This window comes from Mustela nigripes, chromosome 6 (assembly GCF_022355385.1).
Source record: "Mustela nigripes isolate SB6536 chromosome 6, MUSNIG.SB6536, whole genome shotgun sequence".
In the NCBI taxonomy this organism is placed as follows: Eukaryota; Metazoa; Chordata; class Mammalia; order Carnivora; family Mustelidae; genus Mustela; species Mustela nigripes.
The window spans coordinates 131,526,072-131,550,823 of NC_081562.1; the positions used below are offsets into that span (position 1 = coordinate 131,526,072).

General features: G+C 39.3%; 1 protein-coding gene across 5 annotated transcripts in view; it reads right to left on the reverse strand.

Annotated features, from left to right (window-relative positions):
- The window catches only part of SLC39A12 (solute carrier family 39 member 12), a 90,355-nt gene that overhangs the window by 15,357 nt on the left and 50,246 nt on the right, over nt 1-24,752 (reverse strand). For 3 of the 5 annotated variants that reach the window (XM_059405010.1, XM_059405011.1, XM_059405012.1), the window contains 5 exons: nt 24,139-24,311; nt 21,424-21,576; nt 16,149-16,215; nt 11,962-12,120; nt 10,332-10,519 (listed from right to left, as the gene is read on the reverse strand). In XM_059405010.1, the coding sequence (XP_059260993.1) occupies nt 10,332-10,519; nt 11,962-12,120; nt 16,149-16,215; nt 21,424-21,576; nt 24,139-24,311 (740 nt within the window). Of the gene's footprint in view, nt 1-10,331; nt 10,520-11,961; nt 12,121-16,148; nt 16,216-19,023; nt 19,135-21,423; nt 21,577-24,138; nt 24,312-24,752 lie in introns of all 5 variants that reach the window. The other 2 variants (XM_059405014.1, XM_059405013.1) reach the window with 2 other exon arrangements.

Consider the following 24,752-nt stretch of genomic DNA (forward strand, 5'->3'; position numbering starts at 1 on the left):
AAAACAAATAATTAAAGTTAGAATTACCATATGATTCAGCAACTCCGCTTCTGGATATATACATCAAAGAATTGAAAGCAGGGACTTCAAGATCTATTTGTACACCCACATTCACAGCAGCATTAGTCACAGTAGCCAAGAAAGCAACTCAATGTCCATTGATGGAAAAAGGCATAAGCCAAATGTTGTGTGAACATACAATAGAATATTGTTCAGCATTAAAAAGGAGAGAAATTCTGACACATGCTGACAACAATCAACCTTGACGATCTCATGCTGAGTAAAATAAACCAGTCACAAAAAGCCCAATACTGTATGAATCCAATCAAATGAGGTACCTAGAATAGTCCAATTCATAGAGACAGAAAGTCAACAGGTGGTTGCTAGAGAATAGGGGCAGAGATAATCAGGTGTTAGTGTTTGTTTAATGGGTATGGAGTTTCAGCTTGGGAAGGCGAAAAGAGGTTGTACTACAATGTGAATATACTTAACAGAATTCTGAGAGACCTTTCCTCTCCCTGTACTCTGCCATGTGAGGACACAGCAGGACAGACATGCGCAAACCAGGAAGCTGGTCCTCACCAGATACCAAATCTGCCAGCACCCAGGATCTTGGATTTCCCAGCTTCCAGAACTGTGAGAAGAAATGTTTGTTCAAGCCACCCAGTCTAGGGTTTTTTGTTGTTTTTTTTTTAATTATAGCAGCCCAAACGGATCAAGAAATTAACTCATAAAATAATCCATTTTTAGAGGATTAGAATCCTTTTTTTTTTTTTTTCATAGTCTACAGTGTGGACTACTTTGAATTTCTTTATGATTGTCGGCCATTACATGATGGAGGGAAGTCTATGTCTCCTTTCCTTGAAGGAATCTGGCTGATTCCCTGGCTGCAGGTTGGCTGGGGAAGGTTGCCTCTCCACAGAAAGAGGTTTTACCAACTATAAAATCTCAGAAAGGCTCTGCTGGATTTCTCTTTCTTCAATATTCTAGAAGGTGAAATTTTTCTTTGGAATATTTGCTGAAAAATATTTTATCAATTCTTGCCTCTAACAATCTCCTAAGACTTAAATTCAATACAAGTTTAGGAATGGTTTCCAACCTAATCTACCCTTTTGTCTATGATATATTTTCTCTTTTGTTTTATTAAATTCATTTTCTCTGTCATTTCTTTTGACATCAATGTAAAGGAGGTTAGAAGTATGTTCTGTTTTGTGGGCAGAAGACATGAACCATCATTTTTCTAAAGAAGACATCCAGATGGCCAACAAACACATGAAAAGATGCTCAAAGCCACTAACTACCAGGGAAATGCAAATCAAAACCACAGTGAGGTATCCTCTCACACCTGTCAGAATGACTAAAATAAAAAACACAAGAAACAACAATTGTTGGTAAGGATGTGAAGAAAAAGAATCCCTTGTGATGGTAGAAATGCAAACTATGGCAGCCACTATGAAAGACAGTATGGAAATTCCTCAAAAATTTAAAAATAGAATGACCATATGATCCAGTAATTCCACTCCTGGGTATTTACCCAAAGAATATGAAAACACTAATTTGAAAAGATATATGCACCCCTATGTTTATTGCAGTATTATTTACAACTCGTCCATCCAAAGATGAATGGATAAAGAAGATGTGGTATATACATCCAATGGAATATCACTCAGCCATAGAACAGATGAAGTCTTGCCATTTCCAGAACTATGGATGGATTGTGGAGGGTATAATGCTGAGTGAAATAAATCAGCCAGAGACAAATACCATATGATTTTACTCATATGTGACATTTAAGAAACAAAGCAAATGAACAACAACAAAAAAAGAGAGAGACAAAGAAAAAACCAGACTCTGAAACAGAGAGAACAAACCAACAGTTACTGGAGGGGATGGGTGAAATAGGCAAGGGGAATTAAAAATCACACTTATCAAGGTGAGCACTGGGTGACATGCAGAATTGTTAAATCACTCTATTGTATGTTGGAAACTGATAGAACATTGTATGTTCATTTTAACAGAATTAAAAATTCCATGGTGTGTAAAAGCAGCTGTGGAATAATAATATTGTTTTGAAATAAAATTCACAAATTCTATATGACAAAAAAGAGAAGTGCCTTTGATTTCAGCATCATATTTGATTACTAATAGTAACACCCTGAACACAGATCACCATGTTGACGCCACAATATCCTAAAATTGGAGATTTGTTCCCACTGACACACGTCCTGTTTCCAATTCAAGTCTTTTTAAATTAGTAGCTCTCTTCACAAAACAACTTAATACAGCAGTTTTAATTTTCTTTTGCAAGCAAGAAAGCAAGGTCTACAGCTTTCACAGGGTTCACCCAGGTGAAAGTACCAAAGACGGGGCTTATCTTAAGGTTATTTTTAAAAATTCAACATTAGGTATTTTCTTTAAAAATTCAAACACAGGGATGTCTGGGGTGCTCAGTGGGTGAAGTACCTGCCTTCAGCTCAGTTCATAATCCCAGGGTCCTGGAATCAAGACCCACATTGGGCTCTCGGCTCAGCAGGGAGCTTTCTTCTCCCCTTGCCTGTCGCTCTCCCCACTTGTATTCTATCTCTCTGTCAAATAATTTTCAAAATATTTTTTTTTAAATTCAAACACAGGATACTATAGACTTCTAATTTCCCGATCTTACCTTCCTAAGGGAATTTATGAAGCAGTTTACGTTAGAAAATAAATCTCCTCCTTCAAAAACTGAGTTGTAAGACAAAGACCACATATAATTCAGAGAGACAAATATATTACCTCTTTTAACCTCTATTTAATAGTTCACGTCTCCATTTTTTTCCTTAGGGGAAGTGATTCTGTTAGACAAATTCTTGTATATTGTATAGCTCAGAAAAGAGAGTCAATGGTCGTCTCTCGTATTTTCTTAAGAAATGGATTACTTTGGAAGATGTATTTACATGCCGAGAGTCTGGCTAGAAGCAAAAAAAAAAAAAAAAAAAAAAAAAAAAAAATACAAGGGGCAGAAAAATACAAATGTTTCTGGTGGTCAATTTTTTAAAATCACAGAGCACAACATTTATCAAAATTGGGTTTATCAGTCATTTTCTCAGTAGAAAATCTCTAAGCATAGCGTTTGACTGATTTATAGAGAAAGAGAATAAAAATCTTTCAAAATTGTTGATAAGAATGATTCATACTTCTTGCTTTTGTGAAGTAATTGTGCATATTAAATCATGTGCATATTAATTCATGTTAATTCTGCTGCCTGAAATTGTTTTCAAATTCTTTCATTTTTTTCTATAGAAGAAGAGCATTTTAAATAATGTGAGTTGCACTCTTTGATTTGAAGTATAATATTTGTTGAAAGCAAATATGTATATTAAGGTTATTTTGTATGTCTTTCAAATAAAATGTCTCCTTTTATGGATGCATATTTTTTTAAAGGATATCACACCTAGGTATTGTCAAACTTCAAAGAAGAGGTAGCTTACTAGTTTTGGGGAGGGAAAAAAGGTTTTTTTACTGGAACCAACTTGGAGACTTTACCAGAACAAACTTGGTGATGATTGACTGAATTGCATTGGACGTATCTAGCTTTCTCTGAGAAAGCACGAGTCCATCAAAATCAATAAATTGAAAATAAACAATAACAGAGAAATGCAAATAGGATCAATATCCTAAAAGCAGAGAATTCTATTTTAGTTTAATTCTGTAGTCATGCGGTTAGGAAAAACTGAGAAGCCTCACTAGAAATTCAGCTGTTTTGTCAATTTATGTTATTTTCGCCCAATTCACTATCCAGAAGCTATTAAATTCACTGAATTAAAATAAACATCGAGAAGCCAATGCATGTTCATCATCTGACTGCTGATAATCCTTTTTATACACAGATCTTACTTTTGTGTGTGTGGATTTATTTTCAAAGCAGAGGATCTTAAGTTCGGAATCCAAATACTCTTACCCTGCCTTTCGCTCAAGGAACATTATTTGGACATTGGAAAATGGTCCAGGCAAAAGTCTGGCTCTGCTACTACTTCAAGGAGACCCTTCTTAGAGGGAACAGATACGTGAGATACTCTGACTGCCCCTCAACCTTGTAGTTTCCTCTCCCTATTACGTAAATGAAATCGAGATGGAAGGAACATCTGTAATCATCTGGAAGAGGAAGAGATATTTTAAAAGAGCATCCCTTCGAATGAACAAACCAACAAAAAAGCAGAGAGGGGAGAGAAAGAGATCCAGAAGAACTACGTAGTCAGGGAGACTGGTTGAGGAGGGTGCTGGAAAGAAGGTCTATTCTCAACTAGATGGCCTTGACGTCCGTGGAGGGGCAGCTGAATTTTGTTTCATTTTGTTTGGGCATGAACCGGTGAACTCAGCGCTCTCCCTTCTCTACGACCTACCTCTCAGAGTTATAGCTTCTGCACTATCAGCATGGGTGCTATTCATGTACTGGGGTCCTGAGCAGCTGTCCAGTTCCACCAATTCTAGGGACATCTCTAATTCTATCTGTGGTGACAGCCCCTTGAGGTTTCTATGGGCTCGTTGTTATGGAAACAGTTTTGCAGGATCTAAAACCTTAGGAAAAATGCCTAAAGGTCTGAAACTTGTTTCTGATCCAAAGTAAACGTTCCCTTGCCATAACCTCTTCTGTTCCTTAAGATGAGTTAATTTATTCTTTAAGTAATAAATCACATTTATTAAAAATAAAGTCTCTCCTACCCAAACTTCTGAAAAATAATACTTCCAGGGCCTGTCCCTTCTAGTTTAGAAAGTTTGTAAACTTAGGGAAGGTGAATATGAGAAATCCTCTGGGCTCCTTTAGTTCTGAGAATTTTCTTAGAAGGAACTTGCAGTTAGTAAGCAGAATGAGACTGTCCTATGTAGCGGTCTCTGGTCCCGAACACATCTAAACCAGGGTTAGTACTTAGGGAGGAGTAGTAGGGATATGTTCATTTTCTCTGGCTGCTGTTAACAAATTACCATTTTTCTAGTGGCTTAAAACAATATAATCTGTTATCTAATAGTTCGAGAGGTCAGAAATCCAGCAAGGGTCCCACGAGGCTAAAATCAACGCTTCAGCAGAGCTGGGTTTCTTTTGGAGGTTCCTGGGGAGAATCTGTTTCCTTGCCTTTTCCATCTTCTAGAGATGGCTGCGGTTCTTTGACTCTTGACCCCTCTCCTCCACCACGTCAGTCAGAGAACCAAATCTTTCTGACCCTTCTTCCGCCATCACATCTCTTTCTGACTATAGCTGGGGAAGGTTTCCCATTTTTAAGGGCTCATGGGATTAGAACGTGGCCACTCACATAATCCAGGCTAATCTCCCCATCTCACAGTCCTAAACCTTAATCACATCCTCAAAGTCTCTTTTGATATGTAAGATAACATAGTCACAGGTCCCCAAGAAGAGGACAGGGATATCTTGGCGAGGGGAGCATTCTCTACAGAACACGTCTCATGAAATCTTCGTAGCAAACGTGGGAGTACAGAAAAGATACCAAGCCAATAGATCCAGTTATTAAATACAATTTGGAGGAAGTAGATAGACAAGATAAATGGATTCTAATCTATTAATTCCAGGCATTTTGTTTTGTTTTGTTTTTTAAAGATTTTTATTTATTTATTTAACAGACAGAGATCACAAGTAGGCAGAGAAGCGGGCAGAAAGAGAGGAGGAAGCAGGCTCCCAGCTGAGCAGAGAGCCCGATGCGGGCCTCGATCCCAGGACCCTGGGATCAGACCTGAGCTGAAGGCAGAGGCTTTAACCCACTGAGCCACCCAGGCGCCCAATTCCAGGCATTGTTAACTGTATCAGACATTTCTATTACATGACACTTCAAACACTCTATCAAGACCTCACCCCTGGGGCGTCTGAGTGGCTCAGTGGATTAAAGCCTCTGCCTTCGGCACAGGTCATGATGGCAGGGTCCTGGGATCAAGCCCCACATCAGGCTCTCTGCTGCAGAGAGCCTGCTTCCTCCTCTCTCTCTGCCTGCCTCTCTGCCTACTTATGGTCTCCATCTATGTCAAATAAATAAATAAAATCTTATAAAAAAAAAAAAAAAGACCTCAACCCTTATTTTCCATAGGCAGGGGAAGACAAAGCAATGGTCAGGATATTCTGTGCAAATAGTAAGCAGAAAAGCAGAGGTGCCTCTACTCTATTCCATTTGTCGATGACATACAAAGGAAGCTTCAAGACAAAGAGTTTTCTCAGGGGTAAAGAGGGATCCTTCTGCATGATAGAAGTATCAATTCAATCAAGAGGACAGGACAGCCCTAAATATGCATGCCTCTACTGACAGAGCTTATATTGCATGAAGCAAAATTAACAAAACCAAGAAAGAAACAAGTAAACCCACAAACATAGGTGTATATTTCAGCATCACTCCTTCATAATTAACAGATCACGTGGAGAAAAAGATCAGTATGGAATGTGAAAATACAACTAAAACCATCGAGCAGCCTGACTTAATGGAGATTCACAGAACTTTACACCCAAGAAATGCAGCATTCACAGACTTTCCAAACACGCAGGAGGGCATTTGCCAAGATGGACCACACCCTGCACCATAGAACAGCCTTAAAATATTTGGAAGGACTAAAATAATACAGAGTATATTCTCTGACAATGAAGAAATTAAAATAACTAAGAGCTACCTAGAAAAGTTACAAACATTGAGCAATTAGGCACCCTCCTTCCACAAGAAAAAAGTTACATGAGACATTTAAAGACATTTCAGAGGGATCCGTGTTGAACACACAACAGATTAAAATTCATGGGATCCAGCAAAGTAGTGCTGGGAGGGAAGTTTATAGCTTTCAGTGATTGGATTAGAAAAGAAGGAAAGATTTAAAATCAATGATATGTCATTCCACTTCACAAAGGAAGAAAATAAGCAGAAAATTAATGCAAAGTGAAGAGAGAAGGGAATCATAGAGATGGTAGAAATGAGAGAAAATCATGAAACAATGGTACACCATCTTTGCCAGCTCTTCCTTTGGTAGAATTTGTGCTTCCTGTTCCTGCAAAGTTAAACACTGTCCAATCACGGTCTATTGTTTTTGAAAATACACCAGGGAACATTTCCATTGAACTTGAACCTTTAAGTACATTTGTGCTCCTCCTGTCAACTGGCCAGGACAAAGCAGACCCCTCAGGGAAGACCTGGTTTCCCTTTTAGGGGAGAAATCTGGGTCTGCCAAAATGTGGCCTGAAGGTGAGGAGAATCAAAGTTGGATGCTACAGGACAGAGATGGTGGAATATCAAATATTGCCTCAAGACCACCAGGTTTGGAGCGTGTTCCACTAACTATTATGCATTGAGTCTTTTCCTGAGTTTTTGGTTGGCTCCTGTCCTTGAAGGAGCTCCTCGTATTCTCCACCTGCGACAACCAACCACTGCTGCAGAGACCATTTCCAAAGGCGTGTTGATGAGCTTTGCACAGAAGTTTGCTTCAGCCCACACTGTGTTCCTCCTTCTCTGGCCTTGGGCTTCTCTGTGGGACTGCGGTGGGAAGTCCCTTGGCGCTCCAGCATGTGTAACCTGAAAGGGGTGTGTGTGTGTGTGTGTGTGTGTTGGGGGGGTATGTTTGTGGCGCTAACTCTGAACAACAGGGATGGGAACCTTCCACCAGAAGGTCCTGTGTGGTGGATCCCCCATTGAGGAGATCGACTTAACAAAGACACACCGTTTTCTTGATTTTTCATCATTTTCTGCCCCCTTCCACCTGCCCTCCATTCTTGCCCCTGGGATCACCCCCAGGGCGAACTGCCTTCACATACGCCTTTGTCTTAGCCTCTGCTTGGGACAAATCCATCATAGCACACTGATCTTTATAAGAGAATGAATTTCCTCTGCCACCCAGGCCTCCTTCATTCTTAACTTTCTTTAGAAACCAATCAATGCCTCTGAGAGTTAGTATGCTTGGAGAAGGCAATACCACTTTGGAGAATTCAGGCTGGCAGATTTCCCTAGTGAAGCCTTTCTGCTTTGCTGACTTCATTACTAATGGCCTGTTTTTTGCTCCTAGTATTTTTTTTTTTCTTCTTCTGGGAGTTTGAAATAACATGCCCAATTACTTTGAAACAAACAAGCAAGGCAAAAATGTAGCTAATCTTTTCACATTAGCCCTGCTCAGAAGGTGCCTGGTAAATTTCCAGCATTTAGTAAATAACCAGTGCTTGAAAGTATCCCCTGCCCCCCCTTACCCTTTTGTTACTGTTATTTATTTTCTTTGCTGTTTTACAGAGTCTTGAAGACTTGTTTTCTTCCCTTTCAATGACAAAAGACTATTTTCTCTGGCAGAGCCCCAGAGCACAGCAACAGTTAAAGTTGCTGCTATGTGAAAGACTCCCATTTATTTAGAAGTTACTCCAAAGGCCGTGAGAGCAAGCGACCTGGATTATAGGAAGTAGCCCCAGGAAACTCAAGAGTATTTTCTTTCCTGTCTTTTTGCCAGGATGCCAGTTTTTCCTTAACCAATAGTAATTTACAGCAAGGTCAAGATTCATTCTAGTTGGAATCTCATAGGATGTCTGCCACATTTCGTACAAGCAATTGCTTTCGCTTACAAAGCCAGGGGGAGAAACACTGAGGGGAAAATGATGTATTTAGCTTAGGGTTCTCCCTGGCAAATGGTTCTTGATAATATCCTCAGGTCCATTTTGGTAGCTCAGACTCTCTAATAAAGAAAAAGCATTAACTAGATAAATAGACATCCATCATCATCAAAGAGAGATCCAGACTTAAAAAACAAAAAAACAAAAACAGAATACACTTTAAAAGAATACAGCAACTGCCCAGCCCCTCCCACCCCCCACAACCCTGCCAACTGAGTCATAAAGAGAAAGGAATTTGAAAGCAGAAAACTGAACATCAGGAGACTTCGGAGTGAATCGGAGGACTGACATACAGACATTTTAAACAGAAGGTAGCTCACAATTCAGTGATGAGTGACACTGTTCTTTTGAAGCCACTAGGAGAGGTTAGCAATCCAGATTGTTCAAACTGGAAGCCTCACAGAATTTTGTGAAACCGACCTTGGTTTGAGGATTCAGGTTCAGAAGAGCTGTATTGAACTTGCCCCCCCCCCCCAAGTATTGTCTTTACTATCAAGATTAGGAAATTCCCTGAGTATCATAAATAATATCTAAGAACATTTCTAAACATGGAAGTGCCTTTTGGTATTCACCTCAGCTCTCTGAATCTCATGAGAATTAAGAGAACAACCAAAAAGCCAAAAGTATGTAGACCAGGGTTTAAAATGGTTGTGTTAATTTCAAGAGGTCCCTCATCCAATTCTACCTCCAGAATTCACTGTTACCTGGTTGTTTCAGTAAAGGTTCCTGCCTTTCCGATTTTTTTCCTCATGAAACATTTCTCTTCACTTACTTCTGGGGCAATAGCAAGGTTCTCCCATATCACAAGACATCATTTCCTGTTACACATATGCCCCTCAAAATTGCTTATTTTACTTTTCTTCTCTAGAATACATGTAATCACATATCTTACTTTCATTTGGACTGGCTTTCTACTGCTCTTCACTGTCCAATATTTCTTTCAATCATTTATATTATTTTATTTGCGTGATTCCAATGTATGAGAAAGGATAGTTATTCAGACTTTCTACCTCAACACATCCAAGTCATACCAAGTCTAATAGAAGGTGACCTTAAAAGACTGGTTTATTTTTCAGATTCCAGAATTTAAAAGGAAAAAAAAAAAGTAAAATTCCCAGCTTATATTCCTTCATCAGATTAGAGAGGAAGACAGGAGATAACCGAGTTCCCAGCCATGTCAGGGAGGATATCTTTAGGAAATAAATGTTGGAATGTGAGAGGCCTCTTGCTATCACCTTTCTCTTTTCACCAGCATGATAGCCCTTTGGCTAGTAAAACTGAAATAAAGATGAAATCATTATTTTAAAAAATACAGTTGGTTAATGAATCCAAACAGCTGATTAATGACAAGTTCAGTTGAACTATTGCCCAGTGCATAAACAAAATAGGTGGCTATTTTGCAGAACTTTCCATTTTTCAGCTAGAACGATAGGTATCCTATAGAAACGCAAAACCAGAGCAGAATGAACTGATGATCACCTTTTTTGGCAATTTGACAGGTTTCACTCATTCCACTTAAATTCGCTTAAAGGATGTCAATATTTTCTGTATCTCAAATTATGTTTCTTCTGCCTACAACTTTACTTTCTCGGATTACACAGAATATTTCCTTAGTCTTTTATGTTATTAAATATAGTCTTTTCTCATCTGTCCTTCCATTTTATAGCTTTGTCTCTGTTTTACATTTTCAGAGTTTAGAAACACAACACAGAAAAGCCACAGAGCTTACCATTTCCACCAAGGATAAATACAAGAACATGCCCGCAGTAACTGTTAAGATCCAGTTTTGAACACACGGATCAGCTGATACTGAGAGACCAACGTAGAGTCCTACGAAGGCGGTGAGAGCACTTAGAAAATTCATAAGGATGGCAATCTTAATAGGAAGGCCAGAGCTTAAGAGCACGGCAAAGTCTCCTGAAATTTAACAGAAAATGAAAACATAATCATTGTGTAATTGATGATCCCTTTCCTGGAGTAATGTGCTATTAGGTTGCTTCAAACTTCAGCAACTGGGACCAATTTTGCAAGGGAAGTTGACCGACCGGTCGCTAAAACATTTCTCGTATCTCTCTAGGATTCTCAGTGTACCATTAGGAAGTTACATCTCAATAGCTGTCTTCCTTTTCCTAGTCCTGAAGCTAACATCTGCCAGGAGGACCGACATATTCTTTAGTTCCTGGCACCCTGTGACCCAGATAAATGCAGAATAAAGCACTTGCTGTTGCAGAGTTTTTAAATCTTTTTGCCTGGAAACTTGCCAGACAAAATCTCCTTACGTTGGCTTTTATTATTTACTTCTGCGAGAACTCCTGTGCACAGAGAACTACTTAATAGATTTTAAAATCAGCCCAAACTGACCTTATTCTCTCCACACCTTTCCTCCTAAGAAGAATGACCTTTTGATCAGAGAGGTATAACCGGTATAACCGGTCCTACGACAGGTCTTAAAACACATTCCCTGGCCTGTCACAGACTGTCACACTCCTCTGTGGTTTTATTATAATAGCTAAAGGCAAGGCCACAGTATGTAGCACCCAGACCAGGTACATTTTAATGGATTCAGGAAGATCCTTGGATGAACTGCTCTAAGAAGGATGGGTGATGAGTTGTTGACAGGATTTTAGGCAGTAGACACTGAACACTGGGGTTAGGGTGGCCCAAAGGGGAAGTGTAGACCTGGCAGTGGGGGGCCATGAGCCAGAGTGCCCAGAGCCCCCTCTTTAGGACGTGTGTGTGCCTGGAGCCAGCCCCCCCCACCCCCCCACCCCCGCTCTTTCTGGGTCTCTTTCGGAAATGTCTATTTTGCCTTCTCTTGTTTCCTGGGAGGCAGAATTTGAATTACAAGGGCTATTAAGATTATCCAGAAAAAGAGCCTTATGCGCATCTGCTAGCATTCGCCTGTCATTTCAATTTTATGCTTGGTCTTAGACATTTTATATAAATCAAGTTGATGAAACCATGGTTTGGCTTTAATTTAAATGTTATTTTATCTCATTGGCCTGTTTGCTGACATGATGGGGAAAGTTCCCCACTTAATGTTTTTCCCACATATAAGAAGCAGATTTTAAAGACTTTGCCGAAGTTCTTAAAATGAGGTTTCTCTAAATGACTTTCTCAGATTTGGAACTCTCCAGAATCCAAAACAAGTGACTTCTGGCCCTGGGGAAACATCATAAAGAGTGAATTTTATCCCAAGGTACAGAAGCTTCCCCCGACCAGTTGTTTTCTTCTTGCCATTTAAATAGATTATGAATGGAAAGTGTTCGTCTTTCAATTGTGTTGGAAAAAGACGCCTACAGACCATGGCTAGAAATACCCTCTAGCTTTCTCAACAGCCATGCTACCGTCTGACTTACCCATTTCGTGTGGAATTTCGTGACACAAGATAGCAAGTGTGGTGGTCGCTCCTGACTCAGATGAAGATGAGAAGGCCGCTCCTATCACCAGGCCATCCGCGAAATTATGCAGGCTGTCCCCAACCAGTATCATTATTGCTAACAGGCTAACGGTTTTGCCTAAAGAACCAAATAAAGTGAGAAGCGTGAACAGGGCCCTAGACACGTCACGGAACCCTTCACACACCACCAGCTCCCCCATTTTCTCTCGACATTCTTAACATCGCGTCAAATTAAGCAACCCTGCGTTGGATCAGCTTTTCAAATGAGTCAGGACTAGAGATGCAGATATGGTAATTGACACATTCGGCTGCACGATCATTGTTTTCCTACTGGATCTGACTCGTAAGGAGATAAATTATGCATGACTTTCACTATTCTGTCACTTTGTTCAGCTATCCCAAAAGAAAAAATTAAAATAATGTTGTTATAACCTTCCAAAATACCTCCAGTGACCTCTGCACTGGCATTTTTTGTGAAGCACTTTAAAATAATTTAAGACCCTCCCCGTAGGATGTCGTTAAAATAGAGGCTGTTTTCCAACACTCTCTCCTCTGGGTCAGACTGTCCTTGGTGTTAGATGGCTGAGTTACACTTATGCCCATTTTTTGCTCATTGAGTTTCCCTTTCTGTTTGGCACTCATGGCCTTCCCCAGGTATCTTGTTCACACCCCAGGTGTGACCAGCATAAAACCACGGACAACTCTGCTGGCCCCCAAATCAGCTTTGGAACAATTAGTCAGTGTCCTTTTCTTTCCAAAAAATAACCTTCAGGACTAGAGCTGCCAGACATCGAACAAAATAAAGAGAAGCTCTTTTTTATGGGATTCTATTACATAATATACATTATCTGATTAGTCCAGAGTTACAGAAATAATTACTATCATATTTTCAATCATAATTGGGGCCAGAGTTTTAACGGACAGAATTTCTGCTTTTGAAAACCTAAAACTGTATCTTGGCATAACCTCCTCATGGAATTGGACAACTAATACATTCAAAAAGTACTCCTAGGATTACACGTATTTTCACAGTAAACCACCTAGTGATGCCATTTGATAAGAATAGCTATTCAAATCCATTTCTATTGTGTAAAACTTTATTAGTTACTGTTTAATTACTGTTTAATTAATGTACTGTTTGACCAGTGCAGGTAGTAGCTGTTGTTGCTGTTAGAAGTGAATCCAGGGGCACCTGGGTGGCTCAGTGGGTTAAGCCTCTGCCTTCATCTCAGGTCATGATCCCAGGGTCCTGGGATCGAGCCCCGCATTGGGCTTTCTGCTCAGCAGGGGGTCCTGCTCCCCACCCCCTCTCTCTGCCTGTGTCTCTGCCTACTTGTGATCTCTCCCTAATAAATAAATAAAATCTTAAAAAAAAAAGAACTGAACCCAGTATTCTAATAATTATACACTCAGTAAAACTAGAAAGAGGATACCTCCTGGTTTCTATTATGTGGTCAAAGACTATGGGGACACTGGGCTATAATATGGTTTTCCACTTTGTCTGAACAATACAGTGCAACTCATTTCACCATAAACTAAGTACCCTCAGTTGAGTAAATGGCAGATAGAGCCCAGGCTATCAGCCAGGAGACAGATGTAGTAACCACTCTACAAAACATGTCCTAGGCATTTCGCTTCTGAAATTCGTTTATTTAGACCTATCCCTGTAGGATAACTTACATTCTTCTTGTGGTTTACTAATACATTTTATTCTTTATCAAAAATGAGAAAATTTCAGGTAATGGTCACATAAACACAGAATAAATATCAAATGATCAAATTCAGGGAGTTCTTATTGGCATGGCCCAGAAACTCTCGGAATCTAATAATCCTACCTGGTCACTTTGCCATTCCTGCCAATTTTTCAGAAATAAAGCTCTTCTTTGTGGAAATAAAACAATTTAAAATAATACGTTTGGCAACATTGCAGCATGCAAATACATTGTGATTTTCATGTACTTTAGGGTAGTTTTGATACAAGTCGCATATCTTCAAATGGAAAATTTTTACTCAATTTATACTCTGCTAAGAAACAGTATGGCTATTTTTGTTTTCTATTATTTTATTACCTCTAATTATGGGTTTCTAAATGTCAGATCACGGACATGTAACAAGCCCCAGGCAAATACATATTTGTAATAGAAACCCCATAAGCGCACTGTATATCGTGTTTAAGGTAATTTACACATGATTCAATGGAAGATAAGACCAGCATTTTCTGGTAATCTAATGTACTTACTACAGAATTATCAATAATATTTTATCTTTGTGTATGTACCTGGCAGTCATATTCATGTCCACATTTCTAACTTATCTGAGGTTTCACATGGTGAAACGGGGGCTGGACCTTGTATCATGTTACTTTTCGTTTATTTAAATCAGACTGTGGGTAGGATGTTCACATCCTGTCTTTTGAAACACAAGCCGAGTTCCACCAATGAGGTAATGTGAAACAAGTAATCAAATATTTGAAGCTAATTCAATAGGTCCCTGGCAAAAGGGCAGTTGAGTAATCAAATTTGGATTTGTTCACTGTGCCTTCTGTATGCCAAGCTTGATATCTGAGGTGGAAAGATAGGAGGCTTCCAAAATCCTTGAATAGGACCATCGCTAGTCCCTGATCTAGTATCTGCCAAAGCACTTCTACGGTGATGGGGTATATCCTTCTCCCCTCTTCCCTTCTTTCAAAAATGGTTGTGAAGAGATGCCCACTGCAGACCAACTAGGTGCCAGGCATTCTAGACTCTCTTCTGGAACTAAAGATTTAGAAGGAAAAATACTACTAGCCATGTCCTGAAAGCGGAATTAGACAGACTACATAATCACATATTTTGAATCAAATAAATAAATTACCAAGGTTAATAAATGTAACACATTTAAAATAGTGACCGTTACAAGCGTGTTTGATCCTTTAGCATCTATATCCCCAACCACATTGCAAACTAGGGATAAAGACCATTGTTTTTCTCTCCAGTGCATGCATTGGTGCCCCCAACACAGCACAGCTTCAAACATTTCTTGAATGAATGAAAGAATGTAAGCAGACACAGATGCATGAATGAATGAATGTATGAATGAATGACCATCATGAAATTGTTGGTCTATTAGCATTTGTAAGTTTCAGTACTGGAGCCTACTAGCTATGAAACACTGGGCAGTAACTTACCCTCTCAAACAGCTTGTTTCTACACTTATTTTACTGGGATAATAATTGTTCTTACTTTAGTCAGTCATAGGAGTATTAAATAAGATAATCCATGACGTGTGGAGCACTGTGCCTGGCATATAATGTTAGCTAGTTCTATTACGAGGTAACTAATCTGTTATAGTAGAATCATGACAATTTAACATTAAAACACGAGAAGCTTGTGTCACAAAAGGATCCTATCCGTAAGAACCACTAGGCAGATTTGGAAACAACAGATGAAAACTGAAAGAGACCAAAAGAATTCAGAAAATTACAGAAACATAAGCCAAAAGGAATAAAGTGGTCTACAAAATTGGTACATTAAATTCAGAAATAGGGAAAAGCACAGAAAGAAAAAAGGTTGGTTGAGATTTGTATGAACAAGTGAGCTGTAGAGTAAGATCCAAATGATGAGTTATCTCTGATTTGACCTACACTGTTTCAGGGTCAACATCACACATGAGACAGACGTTTGTACCAAATTTCAGCAGACTGTGACAGAAGTCTCCAGGCTTCATAGAGAAAGAAGTAAAAGGCTCAATTATCATGTAAACACGAATTTTTTTAAAATTGATATTTAGTTGACACATATTACATTAGTTTCAGACGCAGAACATAGTGATTCTGCAAATCTATACTATACGCTGTGCTCAGGATTTTAAAGGAGACTTGATAACTACATATGGATTTACAGCAATTGTCATTCCCAGAAGATCAATTTTAAACAGTTTAGGAAAACATCATTTTTAAAGAATGGAGTACAGCTGATGTCAATGCTCAGTGCGTGTGAAAGACTGATAGGATTAAGTATTAAACATTTTCTCATAAAAACTGTAATAGTGAAATGCAAACCCAGGAAGAAATCTACATGATTTCCTCACATTATTTTCAAACAGACATAACCCCGTTCTGTGGTACTTTCTATATTTAAAGTTTAACTGTTGAAAATTGGTACTCACATTTTCTGTTGGAGGCCGTCAGACTGCCTACAGGAATTTCAGCTGCCTGTGAATCTTCTGGGCCTTTCTATTTTAAATAAAAATAATAATAATAATAATAATAACTGATGAAAGATTAGCACTGCTCATCATTTTGGTGTAAAACGGAAACACCTAGAGAGTTATGATGATTTTTAAACATTTGAATATTCTGGGATGTATCAGAACTTTGAAATTTCATAGGCAAGCGTAGATGGTAAAGACAAAGGGCTAGAAGCAAACTTTTTGTCCTGTGTACCTTTAGACAAAAATAGCTTTCTTACCTACATCAGACCCTTCCACACAGAGCGAGAGGCTACCGAGACAGCCTGTAATTCAGGCTCTTAAATTATGTAAGCCTTTATGAAATCCAAAAGCTGTAGAGAAAAGAAAACGATTCTTGATTCTTGACCTAGTTTGACACTTCTGTATGGTGGACTGTGGGTCTAGGATTCCTTTTCTGATCTTAAAGCACATTTGTGTATTGTGGATAGGGAACAAAGCTATGCAATGCCTCCCGTTATTCCTGAAAACATAATACTCTGTTCCGGGGGTTTTGCCCAAGAGTAGAGGAATCTCGCTGATGAAGAAAGTACAACAGACTTACAAAAGAAAGAGATTTTACTCTTTTAAAAAATTCTTTCATAGGACAGAAAACTAAGATTTTGAAACTGACTTCTGTGTTAAGATGACCTGACTTCATTTTAGAGATTGACTCATGGATCAATTTCGGCCAAGTCATTTCCCTTCCCAGGGCCTTGAATTTCTCATTCTATGATGTGAAAGAATATTTTTCGTAATATTTCTCATAGTATTTTTCTTAAGCTCATGTTACACCCCTTTTGCATTTACGAAAAACCTACACTAGGACCTGTTTTCACGAACTGACAGAAATCAGAAGGGGATTTTTTGCTTTTACAGAGAAAAGTCAAAAGCACCAATGGCCTTCGGCATCCGTTTCGTGGCAAAGCGAAAGCGGCAGCACGCACCCCAGCCTTGAGCGGCGCCACCAAGCGCTTTTCCTGGGAACTGCACTCAGTCTCTCAGCATCAAGCTACCAGACCTTTGACCTGTATCTGTAAAAGAGTTAAGTGATTTAACTCGATTTATTGTGCACACCTGTTAGCAAAATGAGTCCTAAGGTGTCAAAAGGTCCCAATAGAGGTTGTTATTTTTTGTGTCTGGAAATGCTCACACATTCTTCCATGTAAATTAATGATAATTGCTTCTTTATACCATTTTGACTTACAAAAGTTTTCATAGGAATGTTCTTTTTTTTTGGATAGTGAGGGAAACCTGCATCTGCCTATTGACCACGTCCTTTCAAAGGCACCTGGCTGGTTTAATTAGAAGAGTATGCGACTCTCCATCTTGGGGTCGTGAATTCATGCCCCATGTTGAGTGTAGAGATTACCTAAATAAACTTCCAAAAAACTTTCAGACAAATTTAATGTAAGGCATAAGCATCTTTTTGAAAAATGTGAAACAGAGAATGTAAACTTGTATGTCACATATTAGAACAGTAGCAGCTACTCAAAAGATGCAGTAATGGACTATTTTTGGGTAAGTGGCTGAGAAGTAAGGTAGGACCCAAAGGACATAGGGTAAGAGTGAACAAGAAAACAATACGATTTTTTTAACATTGTATCGAAAGCTAGATTAAAATTAAAAAGTTCTATAGTTCTACTAAAAGACAGGAGTTCAAATATTTATTCTAGAATTTTTTTCCCCCCAAAAGCCATATACTGTGTAAAGGAATTTAGAGGCAAGCATCCAGGACTCCTTGGTTGGTGAGAATTATGAGCTCCCCTCCTTCCTGAAAAACTGGGAAATTGAACCAAACAATCCTAAAAGCTCATACTATTTTTATTCACTTAAGGGCGATCCTGCAGCTAAAATAACAAAAGGAATATCTTCTTAGTGCGCAAGCTTATTTAAAGAGTTTAAAACTCACTAAGTTAGCATCAGAGATTTGCTCAAATGCATCTTGGAATTCTGAAACCCTTCACTGAAACAGAAGGAATAAAGTCAGCCTGAAAGTGATTTTAAAACTAACCTCAGCCTGAAATTACCTTCTCCCAAGCCACCTGTGACATATCTACACAATAAACATAATAAGGCTTTTAAAAATTGCTTGTTTAAGGGGATGGTTTCGTTCATCTTTGAGTTAGCTTTAGATTCGTAATCTCCCCGGCAGGCTTTCCTTTGCTGTAGCAATGTCTCAGGTTCGGCACCCTTATCTCTAGGTTAGGAATCTATCCTTGAACTATAAACACTTCCCCCAAGGCCATGGTCATATTTTTTCCTGTCCCTTTTCTTGTTACTTTAAGAATGAGAGTGGGAACATTGTTTTAAACCCAATTGGAGGTTGTATTTTGAAGTTTCTCCTGGAATATTTATCCTGGAAAACTCAATGTAACAGAAACCACTTACTATAAAACATCTTCGGGGACAGAATTCGTTCTTCACTGCAATATAAAATGATCACCCCACTCTTAGATGCTCTAATTCCTTGTTCAACATTTATTTGGCCCCATCTAGTCATGGATAAGGATGACTCAGGATGGAAAACCTTAAGGTCAACTTGTTTATGAAAACTTGTAAACAAAATGATTGTGATACATATTATGTCCATCTGATCGTATGTGTTTCAGAGTGGTATATATAGCAAGGATTTGAATTTGTGGAAAGGCTTTTTCCTCTTTAAAACAGCTTTTAGGTGCTTAGCAAAGTTTTCCAAGCTACATATCATGGTTAAGAAAGGCAAATCAGGAGTGAATTTGATTATCTATCCTACTGATTTTTGGCTGTTCATCAAAGAATAGAGGAAAGAAGGTAACTCAGATCAGTAACCTACCAACTGGATAGTTGAAGCAGATTTGCCTCTGCCTGACTGGTCACTTAATTCAGAGTTGAGTGAAAGATGGTGGGAATGTCCCACATGCCCATTAACCAACGACACGCCCTGCTGGATGAGGATGGTTTAAAATTAGTGCTGAAGCCAGAAGAACACAGGTCAGCCTCTGTCAGTTTCATGGTTCTATTTAATACTGCGCTTATCGGCCAAAGTGGTAGGTGGCGCGCGCGCGGAACAGGCACCTGGGTGGCTCCATGGGTTAAAGCCTCTGCCTTGGACTCAGGTCATGATTTCAGGGTCCTGGGATCAAGCCCCACATCGGGCTCTCTGCTCTGCAGGGAGCCTGCTTCCTCCACTCTCTGCCTGCCTCTCTGCCTACTTGTGATCTCTGTCTGTCTGTCAAATAAATAAAAAAAATCTTAAAAAAAAAAAAAGCACTAAGAGAATTTCATCCTGAAAAATACTTGCTAAAATGTCTCATCTTGGAGAAGCACAGGACTGCTCTGAAACATCATTCATATTCCAAATGCCTTAAGAATGAAACTTTAAATGTCTAGTTATGATATTAAAATTGAGTGGTGGTAATTTTTATATTGTCTTTTGAATTTACCCCAAAATCATATTTACTACAAAATTAAATTTTGCTTTCTTTCTGATGGGGATACCAAATGATGATAACTGAAACTATATTACACCGTAACTATGAAATTAATATCTTCAGAAATGTATTCATCCACTAAAGCACTGTTATCTTCTGAAACATTTGCATTCATCTTTATTTTACTCAATATAGTGAATCTTGAAATTCTGTTCTTTTTTTTAAAAAAATATTTTATTTATTTATTTGACAGACAAAGATCACAAGTAGGCAGAGGGGCGGCAGGGTCAGTGGGGAGCAGGCTCCCCACCGAGCAGAGAGCCCGATGTGGGACTCCATCCCAGGACCCTGGGATCATGACCTGAGCCGAAGGCAGAGGCTTTAACTCACTGAGCCACCCAGGTGCCTTGAAATTCTGTTCTTAAAACTCATTTTAAGTTCCCTGGCAGGTCTAAGGACAATCTGAATAAGTTCTAGACATTTTTGGATGGCCAGAGTTTATTGCACTCATTTCTATCCTGGTTAAATTTCTAATCATTACACACAGGTTAATATGTTGACTTTGTCATTTAATTTTCCCAAGCTGACAATGCTAATCTGTTGTGGACAAAGAGGATCTATTATTGTCTTTTGTGCTTATTGAGATGAGAATCCCTTCTGTGGAGGTAAAGTTGTTGAACATACAAGGGTCGGGACTGTGATCAAAGCTAGTATTCCTAATTTCTGAATTATTATAGCATCTTCGCTTGGGCTCCAGGACAAAGAAAAACCCTGCTTCATTAAAAAAAAAATACCATTTCAACAGTATTTTATTTACGGTGATAATTTCAAATAAAAAAGCTGAAAGAACCGTAATGTGATCGCTCAGAAACTCACTCGCAAGATCCTTAACATCAGACTGTAAGCGTGTTACCATCCATCATCTCTCTGTTCACCCATAAAACCATCTTATTTTTTGATGCACAGAATCTGAATCTCAGATAAATGTAGGGATAATAATAAACAAGTGTTTGATATTTTAAAAGACTGAAGAGACGTTATAAATTATGTGAACAAGGAGAAGGCCAGAAAATAAGTGGAAAACCACATAGGACAATAGAGGCCCAGGACCTTGTAAAGAGAATTTGCTTTATTTTAGTCTCCTAGAGCTGTTTGCACACATTTACCTTTTTAACCATCACACCAGTTAATCTATTGGCTGATGGGATAATGTGTAAGAGCAAAACGAATCCATTAAAAAACCATACTGCATTTTGTGTTTCATCACAGATGCAGAAACTGATCAAATACAGACACAATGGATGCAATTATTCAGCTGAAAAAAAAAAAAAAAGGATGATCTGCCACAAATCCCATTTCTGAGCTTCTTGTTGTTATAATTTTAAATGCTTTTAAAGGATAGAAAATGATGGGTAATTTTGTGAATTTTCTAAGTTTTTGTCTGCATGTTTATTTGTTTTGGGTTAGGAAAGACATCCAAATGCTGATTAGCAGCTAGGCCTTTGGGTCCCTTCATTCCCAGACATGAAATAGTCTCCTGTTTCTGAACTAGCTACAAAGGTCAAATAGCGGGTTTTAACAAGTACCTTAACAGGCCAGCAGTGGATGTTTAAAAATATTAATAACCATAATTACAGGAAAGCTGCCAGTCAGAATAATCTGTGAATTGTGGAAATTAGAGCCCCGACCCTTACCTAGAGAACCTCATGAAGATGTCAATTACATTTCAATAAGGACTTTTGAAATAAACGATGAGTATTATGAAGCTCTAAAGCAAAAGATAAATAAAATTTAAAATATACCTCAGTATTTGGTGATATCAGAAGAATGAAACATTTTTCTATCAAGAAAAATCCATAAATGCCTCCAATTAATCCTAACAGTTTCCAAAGATGCCCTTTGCTTTCATGGAAATGTCCAAGCTCTGAGCCTTCCTGCTTATGTAAACCAAGAACCTTTATTAAAACAAGGGGGTGGGGGGGAGACACAAAGAAATAACTTTTGATGACTTAAATATTACTTAATAGGTCCAGTATTAAATATATTCACCTTTCCTTCTGGGGAACCCCATGAAACTGCTGGAATCATTCAAAGCCCAGTCTGTTCTTGGCTGTATGCGTACGTCCACTATCTGATTTATTCAGGGTCAAACAACATGTGTACAAGAGAAAAGAAGGGAGAACCAAAATTTCATATATTCCCAGTCCCCTCTCCCAGAGTTCAATCCATATCTATTTGCCCAGCAAGTCTTTATAACAGATTGATGTATTTTATATCCCAAAGAAAGAGAAAGATATATTTCATCCAAGGTTTATTCCCCCATGCCCACTGCAATTAAAGAAAATCTAAGAAATATTCAGATAAATGAGAAATCTGCCTGAGTGGCTTCTTCCACGAAGTGTACCCTATATACCCGGCAATACTGTCAGCTTTCTGGGAAACAAAAGGATACAAGAAACACATTGGGAATTTTCTTCTAGTTGACTCATCCCATTGGTTGACCTCATGATTTCTTGTGAGTTGGTAAATCAGTATGTATCATATTCCCTCCCAAGGAGAAGGCAGTTTGGGAAACAGCTCAGTGTTTTCTACATTTGGGATGTTACTGACCACCAAAGTAAGAAAAGGAAAAAGAAATTCCATGCACACATACTGTACATATATGTGTTCATACATACTTGTGCATGTGTAGGTGTGTACGCACATATGCATAGGAGTACATGTGTAAGCGTGCATATGTATCCGAGTATATACACTGAGTTTATGAACATAACTAGAAACCAGTATATGTTATTCAACCTTTCCCTCTGGTAAAGATATTAAAGGATACTCATCTCATATTGATGATGATGTTATTTCCTAAAATAATGGACATGGCAAGGTTACAGAACAAAACAGAAGAAAACCCCACAAGCTCAGAATAAAATATAGACCTTTAAGTTGAATGCATTTTGCTAGCTGAGAAGAGGAAATCATAACAGTAGTGTGTTTTTCTTGTTTCTGTGCGGCCACTGATTTTTCTAGCTTCCCAAACACTTGTACTGCATCTTCTCCTTCCGTTCCTCAGTAACCTTTATCCATGGGTCTTCTCTCAAATAAAACAGTTGCCTTCCAATCTTCAGGGGACCTAGCTGATCTTTTAAGCTCTTCTCTGGAACATGTCTCTGCAGTACCAGCTGACACACTGCCCCCCAATCTGCCTAAGTCCACGTCTGCTGTCAGGAGCCCCATCCCCCTTTGGGGGAGGGACAGGAAGCTTTTGCTGTTTTTGCAGAATCCTGGGCAGTAAGTAGCTCTGCAATGACTAAAGGGACCTAGGAAAAGGCCTCGGCCACTGCCTCCAGCCAATAAGCCCTGAAATATTTCCAGAAAATTAGATTACAAGGGAAATTAAAACAAATAATGGTTTGTTTCATTTTCCAAGGCTCACTTTGTGATTTTTCAGAACATCTAATCATTTTTGAGCCTCTGAGCAATAAGAGTGACCCTGTAGGAAATTGCCAGAGGCCTGTGGAAATTTTTAACATCTCCGGCTTTGCAAGAGGGGGGCTCATTTGCCCATCATTATCCATCCCAAGAGATTTCAGAGGGAAGAAATAACCTCATCTTGAGCCCCTTCTGCCTTAACTCTTGCATCTCGGGTCTTTGCCCTGTCATTTATGAACAAATAAAGAGCCTCAGAAGAATTCAGCAAAGAGCCAGCTTCTTGGTACTTATATTTTGCTTAAGGAAAATATAAATATTATTAGGCAAAAAAAAAAAAAAATTCATTGTGATGGTTCAAATGAAGACAGCTTATTGATGGTGCAACAAATGCAGGCAGTAAGGGGAGGAACAAGGGATAATGAAGTGTCCCGGAGCAACCCCGGGAATCCATTCTCACTCCTAGAGCAGAAAGGGCGAAGGTTGGAACTCATGTTTCTGCAGCTCAGGGGGAGGTGGGGTTGGGGGGAAGCGAGGCGTCCCACGGGAGCTGGAGTATGGTAGGTAATCTGCTGCTTCTAGAGCAAGTGCAGAGCCAGGAGGCATGGGGAAGAAGTACCCCTGCCACTCTCTCCTCCTGCCCTGGCGTTTCTGCTGCGCCTCCCATTGGCTGAATCCAAACAACAGTTCACCCTGCAAGGAAGCGGAGGAGCACAATCTTCTGGGGCAGGAAAAGAGCAGCAGAGAAGGCAGAGAAAGGATCTGATGTGTTAGGGACAACTGGAGAAAAGTCAGCACAAACCTCTTACAGCCCATTCATTTTTATTTAACAGATAATTAGTGGATACTTCCTGAATGTCTCTTAAGACGAATCTGCCTCCGATGACTTTTTTTGGTTTATTTCAAAAATAAGAGTAACTAGTGGCGGGTCTAAGGATTGGTTCTCTCTTCTCCCCTATAAGTGCTTTGGGGTAATGATACTTACTCCCGAGGAAGACACTGGCCAAGTCCCTGTGAAATTTTGCATCGACACCGCCAGTGACTCAATGGAAATGGAAATTAGCAACGCTCCATGGAGAATGGAAAAGAGTTACCTGAGGGATGAGATGGAGCAGAGCATCCCCAGAAAGTGTCCCGACGGCCAGACCCACAAACAGCTGTAAAATCAGCCTGTAGTTCTCCTCACAGCTGTGGAACAGAATCAGCGTCGTCCCGAGCATGGAACCCAGCGTGAGCAAGGCCACGGCCGCTGTGCTGTAGCCATATTCTAAGCCAAACAGAGAGTGCAAAAGGGTCAGTGTTCATCACTCATAGTGATGCCCCAACCCGCAAAATTCCAGAAAAACCCATCTTACAATACAGCAGGTAGAGATATGGAATTGTTATATGAACATTCTAGTGTGTAAAAGGTCTTCATCTTTAAGGAAAAGGATGAAAAGACTTATACCATTAACCTTGTTGCTTTGAAGTGACCCCAACTACCCCTTACTAAAATCACTACAGGACCTAGCTTACCTCCCGCCACCAAAGAAATGAACTTCTCTCACTTTAAACCACAACATCGGCTGCCATCCACTGGTCGTGATTTCCTTCCAATCCCATTTAAAGCTTCTGAAGTCAAGGAAGCAGAGTTATAGAGGGAGCACACAGTTCAATGTGTGGCCTTCAAATGTGTGTCTTCAATAGGGGCCATTGAAGACCTAGATTT